General features: G+C 34.0%; 1 protein-coding gene across 2 annotated transcripts in view; it reads left to right on the plus strand.

The window, feature by feature from the left end:
- FSTL5 (follistatin like 5) overlaps positions 1-16,911 on the plus strand; it is a 948,118-nt gene that overhangs the window by 767,141 nt on the left and 164,066 nt on the right. For both annotated transcript variants that reach the window (XM_020969711.1, XM_020969713.1), the window contains exon 8: positions 3,533-3,653. In XM_020969711.1, the coding sequence (XP_020825370.1) occupies positions 3,533-3,653 (121 nt within the window). The remainder of the gene's footprint in view (positions 1-3,532; positions 3,654-16,911) is intronic.

Consider the following 16,911-nt stretch of genomic DNA (forward strand, 5'->3'; position numbering starts at 1 on the left):
TTGATAGATTTAGCTCTTCTGTGTTATACAATGATCAAAGACAATTCCAAACGACTTATGATAGAGAATGCTATCTACATCCAGAGAAAGAACTATGCAGTCTGAATATAGATTGAAACATACTATTTTCACTTTTGTTTTGTTTTCTTTATCATGGTTTTTCCCTCTTGTTCTGATTCTTCTTTCACAACATGCCTAACGTGTAAATATGTTGAACATGATTGTACATGTATAACCTATATCAGATTGTTTGCTGTTTTAGGGACAGAGGAAGGGGAAGGGAGGGAGAAAAATTTGGAACTCAAATCTTATAAAAATCAAAGTTGAAAATTATCTTTACATGTAATTGGAAAAATAAAATATTATCAAGTGAGAAAAAAATTGAGTTCCAATCTTTTTTTCCCTTTCCTCCTTCCTTACCACCCTTCTTGAGATGGCAAGAAATCTGATATTGGTTATATATGTGTAGTCATGCAAAACACATCTCCATATTAATCATATGAAAGAAAAAAAACATACCAAAAAAGGAATCTAAAATTTAAAAAAAGAGTCCTTTGATCTGCATTCAGACTCTATCAGCTCTTTCTCTGGGGATGGATAGCAGTTTTTTTTCATCAAAGTCCTGTAGAATTGTCTTGGATCATTTTATTGTTGAGAATAGTTGTCTTCAGAGTTGATCATTATATAATATTGCTATCACTATGTAGAATGTTCTGGTTCTGCTCATTTCACTTCACATCACTTTATGTAAGTCTTTCCAGGTTTTTTCTGAAAGCATCCTACTTGTCATTTTTTATAGCACAATAGTATTCCACCGTAATCATATAACATATAGCCATTCCTCAATTGTTGGACATCCTCTCAATTTCTAATTTTTTGCCACCATAAAAGTTCTGCTATAAGTATTTTTGTAGATATAAGTCCTTTTCCTTTCTGCTTTTTCTCTCTTTGGGATACAGACAAAGTAGTGGTACTGCTGACTCTAAGTATATACATAGATTTATAACCCTTTGAGTACAGTTCCAAATTATAGGGAAATAATTCTTAAGCTTTTATTTGTCATGGACCATTTTGGCAGTCTGATGAAACTCATGAACCCCTTCTAAGAATAAAGTTTATAATCCACTAAATAAAATTCATACCAAAGCTATCACACACATATTTTCATACAACTATTAACATCACCACAATGAGAATATGCATTTTGGTAATGGAGGGTCAAGTTGTTGGACCATGGTCTTCCACAGTTTTAGGGGACTAGTTAAATGTTGCAATAAAGAAAAAAGTGAAAAGGAGATGAAGGAGGGAGGGGAAAGGAGTAAAAGAAGAAAAAATGTAGATTGCAGTTTTCTCACTAATGTCATAGAAGACACAAGTAGGTTAAGTACATAAATCAACAATTGTCAACCGTAAAAGCTACTATAAGTAATAATTCACATTTACCTAATACTTTATATTTACAAATTATTTATATCTGATTTGATCCTCATAAAAATCTCATGAGGCAGACAGCACAAATATCATAAATCTTAGGTGGAGAAACAGACTAAAAGAAATTAAGTAAAATTTTCACTTACATATCTAACAAGTAGCAGAGCTGAGACAAACCAGGGATTCTAACTTTAAATTTAGTATTCTTTCATATAGCTCACTGTGACTTCCATCTTATCTTTTCATTTGCTCTAAAACTTATGTTATAGGAATATGTGGAAAACGTGGGAAAATGTGATTATTGCATATTAAATCATTAATGCTTATGGATGTATTAGGAGGCCAGTCTCTAAATTGTTCTGTTTTGTTTTTTTTCCCCTCCAAACAATAGAAAGAAAGTAATTAACTCATGGCATAGGTAGGATGGGGCTGTGGGACATATATTGTTTTTGAAGTCAGAGAACCTGGGTTCATTTTTCAGTTCTGCTACTTACTTCCTCAAGGGTGGCCTTGAGGAAATTGCCAAGATTTTTAGGCCTAAGTTTCCTCAGTTGTAAAATTAGGACATTGATATTGTTTATGTTTAATATCCCACCTATATCTAAATCTCTAACCATATGGCCGAGGATTAGACCATGCTAGACCTTGCTCTTTACTGTGTTTATATGTGATCCTGGATGGAAAAACCACTTCATTTCTCTTTAGTATAAAACTAATTTGTGAGATGAGGAATTTGGATTAGGTAACCTCTTAGGTTCTTTCCAGCTATCACAATCTACATTCATTTCCTGACATACAGTTAGGTGGCACACTGTGGTCCTGGTATCAGCAATACTTGAGTTCAAAATCAACCTCAGGTATTTATTAATTTAATCTCTGTCTGCCTCACTTAACCCTGCTGCCTCTGTTTTCTCACTTAGAAAATTATGGTAATAATAGCATCTGTCTCACTGAGTTGTTGTGAGGACCAAATGATATAAAATTTGTAAAGTACTTGGCACAGTATCTATAAGTAGTAGATGCTTCATAAATCGGTGTTCTCCTATGCCCCAGGTAGTCTGCTTGATTTGTTCTGGTTATCTGGTCACAGGGATATTATTAAATTGAAAATTTGTATTGGCAGATGTCAAAAATAACGGTTTCTATAGAACCAACATAATGAAAAAGCACCCAATAGAAACAGTATTGGCCGAAGGTAACACTTCTGCTAAAGGAGTTAGTAAACTTACCTTACAATAAATAGGGCAGTTAGTTCCTCAGAGGCCAGAAAAAAAAAAAAAAACTCTACAAAATGTTGATAGCATCCTCAGTGTTCCCAGAACTTTTTTTTAGCTTATTGACATCCATCGGGACTATGATGAAGACTGCTCAGACATTCAGGAAAGAAAGGCCAAAATTCAGGAAACTCATTGGACAATAAAATCTGTCACTTTCCGTTTTAAAAGAACAAAGAAACACTAAATTGTGAGGGTAGAGAAAGAAGCAAAATATTACATGGAGGTATATTATTCTGGATCTTTAAAGGATAAAAAAATTGCTGATGTGAAAAGTGAGTATACTATAAACAAGTTCTTTTGTATTCATTTTCCCTACAGAGAAAAAGGCAATTTTGATGCAATCTCAATATTGAAAGATTAAACCAGTATGGGAACAAGTAATCCCAGATTGAATTATTCCGTATGCAAATAAACTTCTTCCTTGACACCTAATCAAAGATCTATTCAAGGAATAGGGGAGTTAGCAATAAAGCTAGAAAGTAGTTCTTGTAAATAAAACAAGCTTGCTATTTAACAAGTTCTAGGGAAATCTCAAGGTCATTTGATTTATGAATGATCAAGCTTAGAGGCATAAAGATCTATTGTCATTCTATTCATGAAAAAAGCCACTCCAGTTTATTTTGCCTTCTGATATTTCTATAAATTTAAAAGGGACATGAAAAAGCATTTATAAAGCACCTACTGTGCACCAGGCATTGCATTAAGCACTTTACAAAACACATACACACATACACACACACACACACACACACACACAAACACATACAAAAAAGCCTATGACTGTTACATTGTAGTTCAACTTATTTTCTGTTTCTTTCCTATAGGATTTTGGAGATGATGGATCCCTGTACATTACCAAGGTTACCACCACACATATGGGGAATTATACCTGTTATGCAGATGGCTATGATAAACTATATCAGACTCATATCTTCCAAGTAAATGGTAAGAAGCACATTGTTGCAGTAATTATGTTCCTGGGTTCACCGGATTTAAAAAAAATGGTATGGATGATTAAGAAGAAAATATAATGCTGTTTCATTTCTAAATTTTCAACTAAGCGAGTACAGTTAAACAAGGATTTTTTAAGCTTAATGATCTAAAAGTAAATAATTGAATAAAAGATGCTATTTTTCTATAATACAGTATTTTAATCTTAAAGTGTCATATATTTTATTATTATCTTTTTAGTGCACAATAATTTTGAAGTGGACAATTAAAAGCATGGACAACCTGAACTCTTTCCAAATCCTTGTTTTAGCTATAAAACTCCAAACTCAGGGTTTCTTTAAAGAAAAAAAAAAGTAAAATGACAAATGGAGTTTTAACTTCCTTAACCACAAAAGTAGTTCAACTGCATATTTGGTTAATTGCTTACTAATTGTTTAAATCCAAGGGAAATTTGCCACCTTTCCTCACCTGCCCCTCCCCTTGACTCAATTCAGTCACATAGTCCTAAGCTAAGAAACATCTAAGCTCTATTTGTGACATTATTTAGAAACTAGATTATAATTTTGCACCAATTGATAGAGGATGCTATGAAAATTAATTTTAAAACATTAATAAATTTCATATTTCCCCATATTAAATTTGTACTATTGCCAATAATTAAAGATGATGATTCCAGGATTAATTACAATGTGGCTATAAGGATCAGCAAAGGGCCAACAGTATGTCCATGTGAAAATTCTTCTTACTATTTTGTAATCCCTTGTGAGTTTTTCTCTTCCCAACAATGTGTAAGAAAAGAAATAGCCAAGTATGATAGAAAAAAAAAAAGCACTGGACTGAGAATACAGGGTGCTTGTTTATACTCCTTATTTTGCCAATGACTAGCTATGTGAATTTCTGGACAAAAAAAAAAACTTGACCTTTTTGAACTCATCTTTCCTCATATATAAAATTAGATTATCGGATTTTGATGCTCTAAAATAGACGTCTTGACATGGACTCCACAAACTTGTTTTATTTTTTAATTGACAATGATATGTTAATAAAATTAGTTTCCTTTGTAATCCTATGTATATGATTTTATGCATTAAAAGCATAAAACATTCTGAGAAAGCTTTACCAGAAATCCATATGTATGCATGACATGTACAAAAAGGTTAAAAATTTCTACTTTAAAAGGTCTCTTTTAACCATAAAATTCAATTATTCTGATAATATATATTACAGCTCTTGTTATAACAAACATTTACCAAGTGTCTGTTATGTGTCTGTTGTTAGGTTTTGTGGTATTTAGACATGAAAGACCTCCTGTGTTAGTTATCGTGGATTAGGACACGAAAGGGGAGCAATTCTGGCCCATCAAGGAGGTTACATTCTATAGGGGGAAAACAGCATCTATAGCAAAACACATAGAAGCAGGAAGAGTATGGTACAGGGGAAAGAATGTTTACTCTGGAGTCTGAGGGACTGAGTTCTAGTTCTTCCTCTGACACAATCAACCGATGTCGTATTAAAGAAGTCTCTTAAGTACCCTTAGCCTCTGTTTCCTTATCTATCAAATGAGGGGTTGGACTAGTTATCCTCTGAAGCCATTTTCAGCTTTAGATCTCATAATATGCTGAGTGTACATCTTATTACATCTGTATACGTCATAAAACACAAATGTGATTTTTTTTGGGGGGATAAGAGAGAGCAATTAGCAACTGAGGGGTTCAGAATAGGCTTTATGATGCTTCCTGAGCTGGGCCTTAAAGGAAACTAAGCATTCTGAGAGTTTTAGGTATACAAGAACTGCATTCCATGGATGTGGTATAGCTTGTCAATGGTGCGAGGATGGGAAATGGAGTATTTTGACTGAAGAAGAACAAGAACATTTTGTCTGGACCAAGGATGAGGTGAGGGAATAAGCATTTACATTGCCCCTACAGTGTGCCAGGAGCATAAGATAAAAATAGGTAAGACAATAATAACAATGAGATAAAATGTAAAAAATATTGTATCATTTGATCTCATTTGATAATAGCATGCATAAAGGTTAATGTTTTTATATAATAAGGCCAGGAATGTCCTTTGGAGACAGATTATAAATGGCTTGAAATGCCAAAAAGAGGAATTTTTAAAATAGTTATTGTTAATGATACTTGATTCACTTAATATACAGATTCTAATTTGGTTTTTTTTTTCATCTATAGACCCATTTATATTCTTAAAAATCATTGAGGACTCCAAAGAGCTTTGCTTTATGTGGGTTGTACTTATTGATACTTACCATGTTAGAAATTAAAGTTGATAAAATTTTGACATTAACTCATTTAAAATAATTATTAACTCTTGTAAATATAAATTTGATATTTTTTATTTTTCATTTATTTTTTTTTTGGTGAGGTCAGTTGGGGTTAAGTGACTTGCCCAGAGTCATACAGCTAGTGAGTGTTATGTGTCCAATGCCAGATTTGAACTCAGGTCCTCCTGACTCCAGGGTCAGTGCTCTATCCACTGCACCACCTACCTGCCCCAAAATGTGATATTTTTTAATGAAAAAAATAACCATATTTTAAAAAAATAGTAAACAATTAAACGATTTGGGGAAATACACATAGATGAATAAAAGTGACAGGAAGATACCTTGAATTTAAAAAGATCGCCACAAAATCAAGTCACAAAAAATCAGAAATCAGTTCTAAAAGTATAGTCAATATACTCTACCACTCCTGTACAGTTACCCAATTTATTTATGTTTTGTGATATTTTTTCCCTTGATGTAATATTAAACTTAAGTGTTATGGCAGATATCTCAGTTCTGTTAGCCTATTCATGTATAAAAATAGAATATAGGAACTAGGGAAAATGAGATGATATTGATATTCAAGGGCAGGAAAAATTAAGAGATTTTGATCAAGGAATATGTTTGTAAGTGCAGTAAATCTTCAACTAAAATATTAGAGAGACAATGATTTGTGTAGGAAAGATCATCAGATGAGGAATAAGAAAATTTAGTTTTGAATCATGTTTCTTCTACTTACTTCTTTGATGAATTTTAGACAGCTAGGTGGTACAAGGGCCAGTACAGGGCCAGTGGATTGAGTCAGGAAGACCTGAGTTCAAATATAATCTTTAACATTTACTTGCTGTGTGACTCTGGGCAAGTCAGTTAACCTCTCTTTGCCTCTATTGCCTCATCTGTAAAATGGGATTAATAAGAATACCTCCCAGAGTTGTTATGAGGATCAAATTAGATAATATTTGTAAAGTACCTAGCACAGTGCAAGGCACAGAGTAAGTACTATATAAATGTCATCTATTTTCATTATTTTAGGTCGAATTGTAATAATCATAGGGTCAATGGGACTTACTCATAAGGTATTGACATCATAGAGTTCTTTATTCTGCTCTGGGGCAAATGACTTCTTCATGTCTTGCCTCACAGTCCGTTACTGGCCTGTATGTCATTGGTACCACATCTAAGAAACCATTACCTTTTGGCTGGATTCCCCTTATCTCCAACACTGCTAGAGTTGGACCATCTTGGGAAAATGAGCTACCCTCTGTCCTTCTGAGTTTATGCCGTCCTTTGCACTATTACCCTCATACAATTTCTAGTTACAGCTCTTAAATCACTCCATCTCTTTGAGACTCAATTCCCTTATCTGTAAAAGAAAAGGTTGTATTAAATGATTCCTAAAGTTCTCTAAAACTATATCTTACCATGATCAGCTTTTGAGTTCTGCTTTTCACATTTACTAGCCAAGTGGTGCCTGGCAACTCACCTCACCATCCTGATCTTCAGTATCCTCATTTTTATAATGGTTGAAATAATAGTTCAGTTACTTACCTCACAAGATTACTTCTGTCTGCAACCTGCAAGCACTATGTAAATGTGAAGTATTTTTTGCCTGACTAGTACAACTCATTTCTAAGACACTCCATTCCCCTTTCAGATCTGATTAGAAGACATGCAAGAAATCAGTGTTTTTCAGAGCTCTGTTCTAACCATGCAGATTCCATGATAATTATTAGCAAAAAGAAAACAAGATGTGGTTGATTAGAGTGTTACCTGAAAATACCACTAATAATTACAGCTCAAAAAAATCAGAAAAAAAAGCCATCTCTCATGCTCTTAATTATTCCCACATGTGGAATAAGGAAAACCTCCTCAATTCAATTGCTCTTCAAGCAACAAAAATGCTAAATTAGGACTATGTAGAAGAGATTCAGGGTCTTCTCAGAAGACAGAGGCAAAGCAAATAAAAAGGCAGGACTGAACAGAATCATTCTATTGGAATCATTTAGGCTTTTTCCCTGCATACACCCCTCCCCCAACTAAATCGGCTTTTAGAATTTAAGTTATGTAACAGGATGGCTGGAAATTTTCAAATTTTTTGTTGTTTACATGTTTCTACATTTACAAGGGACATATGCATATTGCTGCAACATCTCTCTTTGCTGTCACTTGAGCCTAGCCATACATAATTACTAGTCTCTAATTAATCCTCATTCTTGACAAGAGTTCCTTGAAGAGGGAACACTAGAGTGACTGACCTCTTCAGACAGCTGACTCATACTTGGATACTATTTTTCTTGAGCCTGACTAAGATAGACTCTGGCTTTAAAATATCTTGTCAGGCATGGAGTATTTGGGTCACTGGGTCAGAATGCAATGTAGAATGATTGAAGCCATGGGTCTCAAATGCTGTACCCCCCCCCAAAAAAAAAGGCATTGCACATATTTTACAGCTCTTCCTTTTTTTTTTCCTCAGTAGCATCATAATTTGTTCTGATTTTATGGAGTTGCAACTATTTTAATATGTAAGGTATAGATGACATAGAAACATTAAGCTGAAAAAATGAAGCACTGTTCTGTAGAGTATATCAGCATATATCCAAGTATAGTAGTAATGTTTCCAAACACATACACAGAGGTCAATAGTTATAGGACAGGATAATGACTAATTAATGTAATGACACTTGTATCGCAGGAGAGTGGAAAGGAGGTTACTGTGGTAATGAGACTTATTTGATCTTAAAGATTTAGCATGAGGGCACTTTGAAGATAGTGTAATTGGATTTTAAGCACCTTTTCCAATTTGCACGTACTAATCTGTATGTTCTAAAAATGAATTTTATGTCATCTGAATAAATAAATTGACTTAATCCCACTTTTTAAAGGATTTTTTCTATGATTTCCATTTCATGAATACTTTGTCGAATCATTTTGCTAATGAAACATTTAAAAGTAATGTATTATGTTTAAATTAAAAAGTGAAGGATTACAGAAATATTGGAATCATTGTTCTAGGCTGGAACATATCTCCAAAATAATCTAATCTAGACTACTCCTTCATGGATGAGGAAAGTAAGGTTAGATGACTTAGTCTCAAGATCATATGGGTTGGACATATCAGAGCAAGGATTGGAAATTAAATCCAAATCTCTCTTCATTATATTAGTCTGCCTCATGTCTTTAAGATGACCTTGAGAAGTCCTCCTTTCCCTAAATTACCCAAATGATGATTTCCCTTATACTCCTCACAAATACTATTGTTTACAGGAAACTCTCTGGAAAGAATTTTGTCCCTTTCATTAAATATGCTACTTCTTACATTTTGTCCAGTGCCCTTATGTATTTGTCTTGAATACATTTGCAGGCTGTATTAATTAACTTGCCTGATTATAGCTGAGCCTACCTCATAGGACTTTGTGGATATTAACATTTGTTATCATTATTTAATGGAAGTAGAACCTCCCGAGTTCTGTCATTTACCGTATAATGTCACTTAGTGGAACATATAGTTCAATTAGTAATGAATTTGATATGATTATTTGATAATGATGTTATTTTTATAATCAGACCAAGCAAAGTCATCAACTTAGAATTTAAAAAATGTGGTTATAAATGATCAAAACTTATCAAAACCAAGAAACAAAAATGATAAAACTATGAGTATCATATTGAGTTCTGGACACTATATTTGAGGAAGGATATTTATTTACAAGTAATCGTAGTATAATGAGTATCAATTACACAACAAATGAAACCCTTAGGTTTTTTTTTTGTTTAATTTAGTATTGTTTTTCCCCAGTTACATGCAAAAACATTTTTAACATTCATTTTTAAAACTTTGAGTTCCGAATTCCCTTCTTTCCTCTCTCCCCAACCACCCCCACATTGAGAGGACAAGCAATTCGGTTATATATGTGTAGTCATGGAAAACATATCCGTAAGAGTCATGCTAAGAAAGAAACATAGAGAAAAAAAAAACCTCAAGAAAAATAAATTTAAAAAAATATGCTTTCAGACATCATCAGTTCTTTCTCTGGGGATGGATAGCATTTTTCATCATAAGTCCTTCAGAGTTTTCTTGCATTGTTGCATTGCTGAGAATAGCTAAATAATTCACAGCTGATCATCTTACAATATTGTTGGTGCTTTGTACACACTGCATTTAACTTTGTATCAGCCTGTGCAACTCTTCCCAGATTTTACTGAGAGCATCTTGCTCATCATTTCTTATATTACAATAGTATTCCATCATAATCACATATTACAACTTGTTCAGCCATTCCCCAACATGCCCTCAATTTCTAATTCTTTGACCCCAGAAAAAAGCTGCCACAAATATTTTTGTACATATGGGTCCTTTTCCTTTTTTTTTTTTTAAATCTCTTTTGGGACGCAGACCTATTAGTGGTGTTGGTAGGTCAAAGAGTATGCATAATTTTATAGCCCTTTGAACATAGGTCCAAATTGTTCTACAAAATGATGACAAGTCCACCAACTGTATATTAATGTCTCATTTTTTTCCAATTCTTGTTTACCTTTTCTGTCCTATCAACCAATCTAATAGCTATGAGGTAGTACTCAGAATTATTTTAATTTGCATTTTCCCAATCAGCAGTGAGTATTTTTTTCATATGGCTATAGACAGCTTTGATTACTTCATCTTAAAACTAATCATGTCTTGTGATCATTTATCAATTGGGGAATGGCTCTTATTTTTTAAATTTGACTCAGCTCTCTATATGTTTGAGAAGTGAGGCCTTTATCAGAGAAACTTGTTTCAAAATTTTTTCACAGTTAATATTGCTAACTCTATTTCCCTCCATCCTATTTCCCCCATTTATTCTATTCTCTCTCCTTTCACTCCGTCCATCCTGAAAAGTGTTTTGCTTCTGATTATCCCCTCCCTAAATACCCCTGTCTTCTACCACCCCCCTGTCTTTTATTTCCTTCCCTCCCACTTTCCTGTAGTATAAGATGGAGTTCTATAACCAATTATATATCTATGTTATTCCCTCTTTATACCAATTCTGATGAGACTAAGGTTCACTCACTTCCCCCTCACCTTCTCCTTCTTACCCCTACCACTGCTATTCTACCTCTCCCTTTCTCTTCCTCCAACTACATTCCTTTCTTACCCCTTAATTTTATTGTTTAGATTTCATCCTTCATATTCAATTCATGTCTGTGTTCTCTATGCATACTTCTTCTAACTGCCTTAATAATGAGAAAGGTCTTATGAGTTACAAATAGCATTTTCCCATGTAAGACTATAACCACTTAAGCTTATTAAGTCCCTTATGATTTTCCTTTTCTGTTTACCTTCTTATGCTTCTCTTGAGAATTGTATTTGAAAATCAGATTTTCTATTCAGCTCTATTCTTTTCTTCAAGAATGCTTGAAAGTCCTCTGTCTCATTGAATGTCCATTTTCCCCCTGAAGGATTATAGTCAGTTTTGCTGGGAAAGTGATTCTTGGCTGTAATCCTAGCTCTTTTGCCCTCCAGAATATCATATTCCAAACCCTATGATTCTTTAAGATAGAAGCTACTAAATCTTATGTTATCCTGACTGTGGCTCCATGGTACTTGAATAGTTTCTTTCTGACTGGTTGCTTGACCTGGGAACTCGGGAATTTGGCTGTAATATTCCTGGTAGTTTTCATTTTCTGATCTCTTTCAGGAGGTGATCAGTGGATTCTTTCAATTTCTATTTTACCTTCTGGTTCTAGAATATCAGGGGAGTTTTCCTTGATAAGTTCTCGAAAAATGATGTTGAGGCTCTTTTTTTGATCATGGCTTTCAGATAGTCCAATAATTTTTAAATTCTCTCTCCTGGATCTATTTTCCAGGTCAGTTGTTTTTCCAATGAGATATTTTACATCACCTTCTATTTATTTAAAATTCTTTTGTTTTATTGTTTCTTGATTTCTCATAAAGTCATTAGCTTCCATTTGCTCCATTCTAATTTTTAAGAAATTATTTTCTTCTGTGAACTCGTGGATCTCCTTTTTCATTTGGCCAATTCTTCTTTATAAGGCATTCTTCTTCTTATTAGCTTTTTGGACCTCTTTTACCATTTAGCCTAGTCTGTTTTTTAAGGTGTTATTTTCTTCAGTATTTTTTTTTTGAGTCTCCTTTACCAAGCTGTTGACTCATTTTTGACAATTTTCTTGTATCATTCTCATTTCTCTTTCCAATTTTTCCTCTATCTCTCTTACTTGATTTTCAAAATCCTTTTTGAGCTCTTCCATGGCCTGAGACCTATTCATATTTTTCTTGGAAGCTTTGGATGTAGGAACTTTGACTTTGTTGTCTTCCTCTGAGTGTATGTTTTTATCTTCTTTGTCATCATACTAATTTTCAATAGTCAGAGGTTTTATTTTGTTTTGTTTTCTTTTTTTCCTGTTGTTTGCTCATTTTCCCAGCCTATTACTTGACTTTTAACTCTTTGTTTAAGTTTTCTTACGCTGGAAATATACTACACTCTGTCTTTTTGTTCATCCTTCTGCTCTAGAATTAGTTTAGTCATTTTTTAAAGATATTTGGTGTGGTTTATGGGAGAGCTCAGGCAAGTCCCTGATTTAACTCTACCGTCTTGGCTCTGCCTCCCAAATGAAAGTCTTAGTACATAAAACACTGGGAAAATGTTGACCATATCTTTTCATATACATAATCATTCAAAAGCACTTCAGAGATCACTTTCCCAAATTTTCATTTTGTAACTTTTTTTTTAAATTCTGATTTCAAATTCTGATTTTTTAATGTATTTGTTCAATGTATGAATGAATGGAGGGTTACTCTAAACATGTCACTGAACTTAGATCCGTGGCGACCTGATTGCTCTTTTTTGATGTTGCCATTAGTTATCCATGCAACCTTAGGTAAGTCACTTAAACTATCTCAACCTCAGTTTCTCATCCAGAAAATGAGAAAGTCCAAGTACAGGTATAAATATGCTCAGTGTTCTTGCTTAGCTCTAAATTCCATGATTCTATCCTCCTCATATTTAAAATGTTTTCCAAGTCAGTCAAAACTCTTGTGAAGTTACAGTAGAAATCATAAAACCAAGGGGCGGGGGGTTTCAACGTTCACAAAGTCATGACATGATATCATTTGATATGTCAAATCTTTAAGTTGCTATTCAGTGTCATAACAGAGACCAGATAAATGAGGTTCTTGCTTAAGGCACACAAGTTAGGGGATTACAGAAAAAAATATATATATCTCAAGTGTGAAACTACTATCCCAAGTTTAAAAAGTTATTTGTATAGGAGTGCAATTTTATGGTCTTGTGTAAGTCACATAATTATCAGCTCATACAGTTGCAGTAATACTGTCCACCACCCTCTTTGTTTTGTCTTTTTATATTCTTGACAGAATTTGGTCAGGACTCTTGGATGTCCTTTGAGAGTTCTTCTACACTTATCCACAGAGATTCCTCTCTTCAGAATTCCTATAGCATTTTTAAAAAAAATCAATGGACATGCAGTCATCCATTGCAACATATAAAATTGAAGTGGATAAAGTTGTTAGGCACAAAGATCTGAAATCAAATCCAGTCTCAGACATTTACTTGCTATTTGACTTATCTGCCTCAATTTCCTCAACTGGAAAATTGTGATAATACTAGTACCTACCCCCGATTATGGTTGTGATGATCAAATGAGATACTATTTATGTAATACTTAGCACAATACCTGTCATGTAGCAGGCACTATAAAATTTTAGGTATTATTTTTGGTATTATTAATAAATTATTAATTTGTATATTGTCCAAAGTTTAAGTATTAAATAAGAACCATTTATATTATACAGTGTGAGAGCCATGCTTGCTTGCCTTTGTCTACACATGGGCTGTATTAAGAGAGGTATAGTTTTCAGGAACAAATGGGTAATATTCTCACTATAATCTCCTTTAGGTGGACTGTGTTTCAGTATCATGTTGAGTTCTGGGTACTATATTTGAGGAAGGGCATTTACAATATTGAGAGTGTCCAGAGGAGCATGACTAGACTGGTGATGCTTCTGAACTGAAGTAATTGTGTCTAACCTGGAGAAGACAGTGTAGGAATGTGTTGGATAAAAAAAAAGGATTATAGCTACTTTTTGAATGTTTTAGTGCTGTCATATAGAAAAGAGATTAGACTTGATCTGCTTAGCCTCTCAGGGAAGAACTAGGAATATAGGTTGAAAGTAGTAAAGAAGAATAACTGTGTTGTACCAGCTGTATTATGTTAAAAAGGGTTGAATTAGTGGTATATAAATATAACATTGTGATGACACAGGATTCAGAATCATGACCTAGTGTCATTAGCTGTGACTTAGTTATTAGCTAAATGGATTCAGGTAAGCTTGGAGAATCACAGCCTGGAAGGGCTTCAAGAGATAAACATAGAAGACTTTGTTAACGACAAAGATGAATGTGTAATTAATCAGATCACTATATCTTCCCCTCTTTCCCTATACTACCTTTCTCACATATGAACAGGTAGTTTTTTTGTTTGTTTGTTTGTTTTGTTTTAAGTGGCAGAAAAGCAACACCTGGGTAGGGAAATTGTTAAAATCAAATTATGAAGAAACAGTTTTTCAGATAAAATATTAAGAGATGCAGACCATTTTGAAAATCATATGAATGTTCTGAAAAGAACATGTTTGAAGGTAGAGAAATAACTAAGGTAATGATAGCTTTAAGGTATTGTGGTCTATCAGGTCATTTGCATGCAACTGTTTTTGAAGGTTATCACTGATAGAATTAGGAATTAAATAACTGGGGGCTATGGTTAGAAAGAATAAGAATTATTGATTTGATACCTGGCAGAAAGTTGGATTTCTTGAGTTCTGCCTCATAAGGTAAAATGTTTTCACTGACTACTGGAGGACTATGATTTAGGACATTAGAAGATATAAGAAGCCAGTTTTACAGAAACTGTGAAAAAATGTTTAAAAGAGATATAAAATAGAGTAAGCTGAGCACAGGGAGAGTCACAAGAAACTTTGTCATGAAAGGACAGCAAACAAAGGTTTACAGCTAAGACTACTGACTCTTCAGCTGCTTTTGCAGATTTAAATAATGACCTTGTCTTGCTGATTGGTTAAGGAAAGGTCAGGGAAACTGCTTGGAAACTCTTTCATTGGGAGAGAGTTGAATCTTATTAATGTATAAAGAGTTATTGGTCCTTTTTAGTTTCTAGTACTAACCACATTTTCTTCTAAAGCAATGTGCTTTGATAGGGAGAAGCAGAGTGGGGAAAGAGATTTCTATCTGCTTTTCTGTCAGCTATGCTTTGCTGTTAGAAAAAAGCTTGGAACTGATTAGACAAAGCTGAATGCTTTGTGGCTTGCAAATCTGAGAAACTTGGGTAACAGCTGGTCACTGAAAGAATGTAACATTTTCTCTCAGTGCCCTGTTAAAGGTGGTTGTGAGGGGAAAGAGCTTGCTCCTGCTTTCTCATCTCAAGAACAGAAGAGTGACTTTGGCCATCAAGAAAGCTATGTGGACAAGGAGAGGAGCAGCTAGGAAAGGTGGCTTTTTAAGATTTGTATTATTCTTCAAAGATGCAAGGGTGCACACTCGTAAGTGTGCACACAATTTCCTCCGTAGTGGGAGAGTATGCCCCAGCTTTATGGGTGGATATTATGTTTATGTATTTATGTATATTTGTAATATTATGTTTATTCCTACTCTGGTCTTCTGTTGAGCACATTTTATGTTTTGTTTTGTTTTTGTTTTGTTTTGCTTTTATCATCTATTGAGTAAATGAGATTATTTCTGATCTATTCTTCAATTGAGTTATTATTAATATTATTATTATTTCCTTTGTCTTAGATTTTTACATTTATGAATTAATGATATCATTGTGATTGATTTTGTGTGAATGGGATGTACAAAGATTTGGGCTCAAGAATTAGATTGACAAATAGTTGTAATGTATCTCCCCTATATGAGAATTACCTCTTGGCTACTAAGAGTTGTGAATCATATCTGTCTGACACCACCTCCTCTGGGGATCCTAAACCTGTCAGGGTGAGTGCAGATTGGATTAGTGAGATACCCTAGAGAATGAGAGTGGGGGTAAGGAGGCATGCCTTAGCTACAAGTAAATGTGACCTAAGTTAGCGTCTTAACTTCAGGGAATAAAGAGTGGGAGCAAATAGAGAATAAAAAATTCACAAATGATTTTGTTTCCACCATGAATCCTTCTCTTGTTCCATTCCCCAATCTACAATGGATTTCTCCCTGCTCAAATTATGTTAAAGCAATCTAGAGGAGCAGCTAAGTGGCATAGTAAATAGAGCTCTGGCCTTCGAGTCAGGAGATCCTGAGTTCAAATGTGGCCTCAGACACTTGACTCTTACCAGCTGTGTGGCCCTGGGCAAGTCACTTAATGCAGATTGCCTCACCAAAAAAAGCAATATAGATTTCTTTTGGACTATCATTCTATCATGTTTGATATTTATCTTTTAACATGTTTCCTTCACTACAATAAACAACAAGTCTTGTAATTGGGAACTGTCATATTTCTTGCCTTTGTCCCCTCCATGAAGAATGTATGAAGAAAGTTAAGGCTTGATCTGAACCTCAAGGGGCTCATTTCTTAGTCAGGAAGATCAGAGGTGATGGCTTTAACAACAACTAGAAAAGATATACCTATAGACTTCTAAGTTTTGAAATCATTTATGTATTGATCTCACTTATGTATCATGACAACTCTAAGAAAGGGATTTTATAGGCATTCACATTTTGCAGGTGAGGAAAGAGTACCAAAGGAGTTAAATTATTTGCTTGTGATCATATAGCAAGTAAGTATCATCAAAACACATGTTACAGTTGAGTAACAGTCAGCAATCCTAGGTCACATAGTACAAGTAGAAAAAATGAAGAGATACCAGTAATTGTTGGGTATAGGTGATAATATTACAAATAATAAGTGCTGTGAGAGTGAGAGGAAAAATAAAAGATCAGTATTGGTCTT

Source organism: Phascolarctos cinereus, unplaced genomic scaffold, assembly GCF_003287225.1.
Source record: "Phascolarctos cinereus isolate Bilbo 61053 unplaced genomic scaffold, phaCin_HiC Scaffold_9;HRSCAF=440, whole genome shotgun sequence".
NCBI classification, from domain to species: domain Eukaryota; kingdom Metazoa; phylum Chordata; class Mammalia; order Diprotodontia; family Phascolarctidae; genus Phascolarctos; species Phascolarctos cinereus.